We start from the raw sequence: 7,689 nt of genomic DNA, 5'->3' as shown, positions 1-7,689 counted from the left end.
TTGTACTTCTCATTGTTGCAACAGGTCCACCTGAATCCTCAAACGACTTGTTTTTCCCTCATCTCCTCCACAAGTTATACTGACATCAAATATAGTGAAAGCGGGGGAGCCATGTCCTTTTGTGGTCCCTTGGACACAGGGACTCCTGTTTCTCCCATGTCTTGTGTGTGTGTGTGTGAGAGAGAGAGAGAGAGAGAGAGAGAGAGAGAGGGGTGAGGGAAGGAGAGAGGGGGGGAGGGAAGGAGAGAGAGAGAGAGAGAGAATATGCCAGTTTGGGAGTTTAAACCAGGGCCTGGGCACTGTCTCTGAACTTTTATGCTCAAGGGTAGCACTCTACCACTTGAACCACAGTGTCACTTCTGGCATTTTAGTAGTTAATTGGAGATAAGAGTCTCACAGACTTTCCTACCAGGCTGGCTTTGAACCACAATCCTCAGATCTCAGACCCTTGAGTAGCTAGGACTGCAGGCATAAGCCACCAGTGCCTGTCTTCTTTCTTGTTTTCTTTTCTTTCTTTTTGTGCCAGTCCTAGGGCTTGAATTCAGAGCCTGTGCACTATCCTTGAACTTCTTTTGTTCAAGGCTAGTGCTCTACCACTTAAGCCACAGCTTCACTTCTGGCTTTTGGGTGGTTAATTGTGTCTCTTGGATACAATTAGTGTATGTCCAGAGTCTCACTAACTTTCCTGCCCAGGGTAGCTTTGAACCACGGTTCTCAGGTCTCAGCCTCCTGAATAGCTAGGCTTATAGCCATGAGCCACCAATGTCCAGCTTTGGACACCCATTTCTTAGAAAAAGTGGTGGTGGTAAGAGCTCACTTAGTTCCTGTGTCCTGGCCACCCTTCTCTTATCATCTATCCCTTCTCATTATGCCTGGGCATCATGGAGGGAGAAAAGGGCATGGTAATAATTTTCTTGGGGTTGAGAATGTGGCTTAATTGGTAGAGTGATTGCCTAGCATACACGAAGCCCTGAGGGAAGAGGGCACTTCTTGTCCTTGTCTTTCCCCACACTCCCCTAGAGTAGGGAGCTGGCACTGAGGAGATCAGGCCTCTCTCCTTGGTCAGACCAGGCTCTGCCCTGCCTGCTGCGTCAGCCAATTCCCATTATACGACCAAGTAGGATTTAGACTCTCTCGAAGCATTAGTGCTGGCTGCCTCTGCAGAGTGACCAGAGCCAGCAGATGCCAGCTTCCCTAGCCCTTCTAGCCAGTTCCAGAAGGTTCCATAGCCACTTCCTTTTTAGTCACCTAGCCTACTAGGCTCCTTCAGCAATCGTCCCTCCCTCCCTCCCTGAGAGCTTTAAAAAACCATTGATTCTCAGACTCCACCACTGGCAACTCGCATTTAGTCTTCTAAATGATCTGCAATTCTATTCTAGAAAAGATCCTCCCAGAACATCTGGGAGCCAGTGGCTCACATCTGTAATTCTGGCTAGTGAGGAGGCTGAGATCTCAGGATCATGGTTTGAAGCCAGCCCAAGCAGGAAAGTTTGTGAGACTCTTATTTCCAGTTAACTACCAGAAAATCAGAAGTGGAGCTGTGGTTCAACTGGTATAGCACTAGCCTTGAGGGAAAAAGCTCAGGGACCATGCACAGGCCTTAAGTTCAAGCCCCATCATGGCAAAAAGAAGGAGGAGGAGGAGGAGGAAGAGGAAGAAGAGGAGGAGGAGGAAGAAGAAGAAGAGGAGGAGGAAGAGGAGGGGTAAGTATGGTGCTGTACACCATAATCCCAGCCCTCATGAGGGGGAGGCAAAACCATATCTCAAAAACACTTAAATAAGCTAGGTGCCAGTGGCTCATGCCTGTAATCCTAGCTATTCAGGAGGCTGAGATCTGAGGATCATGGTTCAAAGCCAGGCCAGGCAGGAAAAAGTCCATTAGACTCTTATCTCCAATAAACCACTCAGAAAACCAGAAGTGGCAATTTGGCTCAAGTGGTAGAGCGCTAGCCTTGAGCTGAAGAGCTGAAGAACAGCGCCCAGGTCCAGAGTTCAAGACCCATGACTGACCAAAAAAAAAAAAAAAACAAACCAACAACCCACAAAACAAATAGGAAGCGGTGCTGTGGCTCAAGTGGTAAAGCACACACCTTGAGCTGAAATGTGGAGGGATAGTGCCCAGGAGGCCCAGAGTTCAAGCCCCACAACCAACAAAAAACAAACAAACACTTAAATAATAAAATGGAGCAATATTTAATAATATGTATAGTAAAAGTTATGTGAATATGTTCTATTGTCTCTCAAAATATCTGCGTGTGTGCATGCACATGTACAAGTACCAATGTTGGAGCTTGAATCCAGGATCTGGGTGCTGTCCCTGAGCTTTTTGGCTGTAGAGCTGACACTCTACTACTTAATTCACAGCTCCACTTCTGGTTTTCTGGTGGTTAATTGGAGATAAGAGTCTCACAGACTTTACTGCCTGGGCTGGCTTCAAACCATGATCCTCAGATCTCCTGAGCAGCTAGGATTAGAGATGTATAGGTGTATAATTATAGGTGTATGCCACTGGCACCAGGCCCCTTTTTTCTGTTTTGCGACAAGGTCTTGCTATGTAACTCATGTAGAACTTGAATTTGAGGTCCTCCTGCCTCAACCTTCTGAGTACTGAGATCATTGGCCTGGGCCACCATGCCTGCCTGCTGAATTCATGGTGTTCTCTCCTCTTACTGCAGGCCAGCATGGAACCTGGAAGGGCAGTGCCAGGGAAGTGTCCCCTGGCTTGGAAAGATGCTTGCTGCTGTCTGCAGGGACAGGAGTTTTCCAGTTGCAGGAGGAAGCCAGCAGCCAGGACCTGGGGCTGGGATGATTTATGATTACACAGTAGGACGCTCATGTCCCTGGCTGGCCTGCTTGTCTGCCAACTCAGCCAGAGAGGATGCACTTAAAAGGTCATGTCCTCCAGCCCTGGAGAGGGGGTGGCGGGGCCTGATGCCAGGTTTGGTTGGTCCTTCCTTCTCTGAGTACATGTCAAGAGATGTGAAGCCTTGAAGCCAGGAGAGAAAAGGTGACTTTCTTCCTTGGAGTCCAGAAGGCCTGCCTGGGTTTGAATTCAGCCTTCCTTCCTTCTTTTCTCTTTCCTTCTTTCTTTCCCTCCCCTCCCCTCCCCTCCCTCCCTTCCTCCCTCCCTCCCTTTCTCCTTCCTTCCTTCCTTCCTTCCTTCCTTCCTTCCTCTCTGCCTGTCCTGGGGCTGGAATTCAGGGTCTGGGCACTGTCTTTGAGTTTTTATTTAGTTAGAGGGTTTTTTTTGTCAGCTCTGGGGCCTGAACTCTGGGTCTGGGCGCTGACCCTCAGCTCTTCAGCTCAAGGCTAGCACTCTTCCACTTGAGCACAGCACAACCTCCAGCTTTTTCTGCTTATGTGGTGCTGAGGAATCAAACCCAGGGCCTCATGCATACAAGGCAAGCACTCTACCACTAAGCCACCTTCCCAGCCCAGTTGTTTGTTTGTTTGTTGTTTTTGCTCAAGGCTAGTGCTCTACCACTTTGAGCCACAGTGCTACTTCTGGTTTTCTGGTAGCTATTTGGAAATAAGAGTCTCACAGATTTTCCTGCCCAGCCTGGCTTCACACCTTGATCCTCAGATCTTAGCATCCTGAATAGCTAGGATTACAAGCACGAGCCACCAGCTTGTCCTTCAATTTTTATAATAAATAAATAAATAAATGAATGCCTAGGGGCTGGGAATGTGGCTTAATGGTAGAGTGTTTGCCTAGCATGCATGAAACTCTGGGTTTGATTCCTCAGTACCACATAAACAGTAAAAGCCAGGAGTGGTACTGTGTTTCAAGTGGTAGAGTGCTAGCCTTGATTGAGTAAGTGAAGCTCAGGGACAGTGCCCAGGCCCAGAGTTCAAGCGCCAGGACTGGTAAAACAAACAAACAACAACAACAAAAAAAACCTGAATTCAAGCCAGGCACTGATGGCTTATGCCTATAATAATTCTAGCTATTCAGGAGGCTAAGATCTGAGGATTGAGGTTCAAAGCCAGCTGGGGCAGGAAAATCCATGAGATATTTATTTACAATTAGCTACCAGAAAACTGGAAGTGGCACCGTGGCTTAAAGTGGTAGAACGCTAGGCTTGAGCAAAGAAGCTCAGGGACAGCACCCAGGCCCTGTGTTCAAGCCCTATCACTGACCAAAATAAATAAATAAATACCCTACTAAAAATGCCAGAAATGGAGCTGTGTCCCAAGTGGTAGGGCAGTACTAGCCTTGAGCATAAGAAGCTTAGAAACAGTGTGCAAGTCCTGAATCGAAGCCCCAAGACTGGCACACACAAAAAGAACTGCAATAGTTTCAGCTCAGAAGAACTGTTTCATCTAGAGCTGTGACACAGAGCACATTAGAGGAGCTCTTGGCTCTTTGATAGTTTATCATCTCATTTTATCGGGCAAGAAACTGAGACCCTGAGGGAGGGCAGGGCTTGTCCTCAGATCTAGAGGCCACAGAGAATCCATGTTAGGAAATGAAACCCAATGCCAGGATGTTAAGCTGGAAGCCAGGATGTTATGCCATTTGCTTTGTGAAATGCCCGCATGCTTCTGATGCAACCTTCTGAAGGTCTCCTGGGCAACCTGCAGCTTGCAGCCCAAAGCCTTAGAATGTCAAAGGGAGCTGGCACTGGTAGCTTATGCCTGGCCTGTAGTTCTAGCTATTCAGGAGGCTGAGATCTGAGGATCCTGGTTTGAAACAGGAGACTCCCATCTCCAATTAACCAGCAAACAGCTAGAAGTAGAGGTGTGGCTAGACTTGACTAAGAAAGGGACAGGAGCTCCTTTTTTTTTTTTGGGTCCGGTCATGGGGCCTGAACTCTGGGCCTGGGTGCTGTCCCTCAGCTCTTTTAGCTCAAGGCTAGCACTCTACCACTTGAGCCACAGCGCCACTTCTGGCTTTTTTTCTTTTTGCTAATGTGGTGCTGGGGAATCGAACCCAGGGCCTCATGCATGCAAGGCAAGCACTCAACCACTGAGCCACCTCCCCAGCCCCCAGGAGCTCCTTTTAAGCTGAGTTCAGTACCACCCCCACCACCCCCAAACACACACGGAAGTCAAAGGAAAAGAAGAAGGCAGGGACTGCTTTCCCCTGTACCATTGGAAGGAAGCCTCCATGTACAGATTGAAGATGACATCCTGGTTTGGCTCGGATACATGTTTTTCTTTGAGTCTATTTTACTTTTCTCAAGCAGATTTTCCTTGACCTTCTCTCTATTATTTTTTTTTTTCAAGCACAGTAGACTCGTTGGGAAAGGAGCTGAGGTGGGGAGACCATAGAGACGGCTTATAATGTGCCAGGAAGACTGTCAGATTTAACACCTGGAGCCTGCCTGTATCATTGACATGTTTGGAGACAAGGACTTCTTCCTGTATACTCCTAAAGCACCACAACACAACAGACAAGATTCTGGCTTGTAGGGAGGAAGAAAGGGGAATAAGGAATGGCTTGGGGAAGCCACCTGCAGGAAACAGAAGGAAGTGGGAGGGTTTTTTCACCAGCAGGACTGCATTTTGCTGGGTAGTGTGGTAAGAGTCCAGGCCAGATCCTGTGTTGCAGGAGGGGGAGAAGAGGACTATTTCTAGGCTCTCTCCCCACTCAGCTCATCTCCTATACTTGTCAGAGCAGTTTCCCCAAAACTCATTCATTCATTCCTTCCTTTATTTCATGAATTCTCTGTATTATACATAATCCTTTAAGGACTCAGTTGGAAATATTACAAGGCCCTCTTCTTACCTACCTTGAAATTTAAAAAAGTTTTAACATTTAACAATTCACCCCTCTGTACATCCCTTTACAATAAAAAAAAAATAAAACAAATATTTAACAATTTTGCATTACCTTGAGGACAGGGTTCCTCTAGCATAGAACACTTAGAATCTAGAATGTTCTCGCACAGAAACTCATTCTAGGTTCTTGTACTCATCCATATCCCCTATTTTTGCCTCTTTTGCTCTTACATATTCTTTACATATTTATTTGTCTATACTTGTTTACAAATATTTATTTATTTTGCCAGTCCTGGGGCTTGAACTCTGGGCTTGGGCTTTCTCCTGTCCCTGAGTTTATTCTGTTGAACCGTAGTGCTCTATCTCTGGAACCACAAGCCACTTCCGGCCTTTTCTGAGTAGTTTATTGGAGACAAGAGTCTCACAGACAGGGCTGGGAAGGTAGCACAGTGGTAGAGTGCATGCCTTGTAAGCATGAGGCCCTGGGTTCGATTCCTCAGCACCACATAAACAGAAAAAGCCAGAAGTGGTGCTGTGGCTCCAGTGGTAGAGCCCTAGCCTTGAGCTGAAGAGCTGAGGGACAGCACCCAGGCCCAGAGTTCAGGCCCCATGACCGGCAAAAAAAAAAAAAAAAAGTCTCACAGACTTTTCAACCCAGGCTAGCTTCAAACCCTGAGTACCTAGAATTACAGGTGTGAGCCACTGATGCCTGGTTCCCAGTATCTCTTATTTTGCTCATTTTCTATTTATTATTTATTTATTTACTTACTTACTTATTTGTCGGTCGTGGGGCTTGAACTTGGCCTGGGCCCTGTCCCTGTGCTCTTCAGCTCAAGGCGAACGCTCTACCACTTGAGCTACAGCGCCACTTCCGGTTTTCTAGTTTTTTATTTTTTATTGGAGATAAGAGTCTCATGGATGCTCCTGCCTGGGCTGGCTTTGAACCGCGATCCTCAGATCTCAGCCTCCCGAGTAGCTAGGATTACAGGCGTGAGGCACCGGCGCCCGGCTTCTTTTTATTTCTTTAGGTTGCACTAATTTATTTTATTTTGCCTGTTTTTTCTTTTGTAGTACTGGTTTGAACTCAGGGCCACAGGTTTGCTACAAAGGCACTCTAAAGCTTGAGCCATGCTTCCAGCAACCTTCTTCCTTCTTTCCCTCCCTTTGTCTCATTGCTCAAGCTGGCCTTGAACTCAACGTCCTCTTGCTTCAGTCTCATGAATATACAGGCCTGTATGTGCTGCCATGCCTATTTTCTTAAGCAGTATGATTTATCTTTTCTGCTTACTGCTGTACCCCACTGCTTAGAACAGTAATTGGAACATAGTAGAATACCCAACAGATAACTGAATAGATGAAATAAATAAAATGTCCTGATCATCTATGGGGTGTGTGCACAGGTGCCTCTACTATTGCACTGACTCTGGTATGCTACACTGTAGAGGAAGGAGGGGCCTCGGGTCAGCCTGCCGACAGCCAAACCCGAGAAAACCATGGCGCAGTGTGGAACTGGAGCCCGGTTGTGCGGAGGTGGGGTGGGTGTCCAATCCTCTGGGGCTTGGGCCTTTAATTCACCCATCCTTGGGCAGGACCCCTCTAAATGGTGGTGGATGTCGTTTCCCCAGCTAGGCCTGCTATTGAGTCGGTGAAACCGTACGGGACTGAAAGCCAAGGCCCTCCGCTAGGCACTGCCCGGAGGCGGCAGGGCGGGGCAGGGCGGTGAATCAGCACTGGCCAAGGGGGGGCGGGGGGTGGTGCAGCGCGCTCGCCTGACTGAGGCTCCCGGCGGCGGCGGTGGCGGCGAGGCTAGACCCCTTCCCTGCTGGGTCCTCCACTGCCCGCGCGCCACGCCCGCTGGGAAGTGTAGTCTCGACCGCCCCTTTGTCCTTGGTCTCCCCAAGGCGGCAACCTGCGGCGAAACGAACTACAACTCCCAGGGGCCCACACGCCAGAGGTCAGGCAGGA

General features: G+C 48.2%; 1 protein-coding gene across 1 annotated transcript in view; it reads left to right on the top strand.

The window, feature by feature from the left end:
- Ssc4d (scavenger receptor cysteine rich family, 4 domains) overlaps positions 1–7,689 on the top strand; it is a 35,358-nt gene that overhangs the window by 27,312 nt on the left and 357 nt on the right. Inside the window, exon 11 of the mRNA XM_013031707.1 lies at positions 7,626–7,678. Coding sequence (XP_012887161.1) covers positions 7,626–7,678 — 53 coding nt within the window. The remainder of the gene's footprint in view (positions 1–7,625; positions 7,679–7,689) is intronic.

This window comes from Dipodomys ordii, unplaced genomic scaffold (genome assembly GCF_000151885.1).
Source record: "Dipodomys ordii isolate 6190 unplaced genomic scaffold, Dord_2.0 Scaffold143, whole genome shotgun sequence".
NCBI lineage: Eukaryota > Metazoa > Chordata > Mammalia > Rodentia > Heteromyidae > Dipodomys > Dipodomys ordii.
Note: the sequence above shows the minus strand (reverse complement) of the source record. Positions and strands in the feature narration are given on the sequence as shown.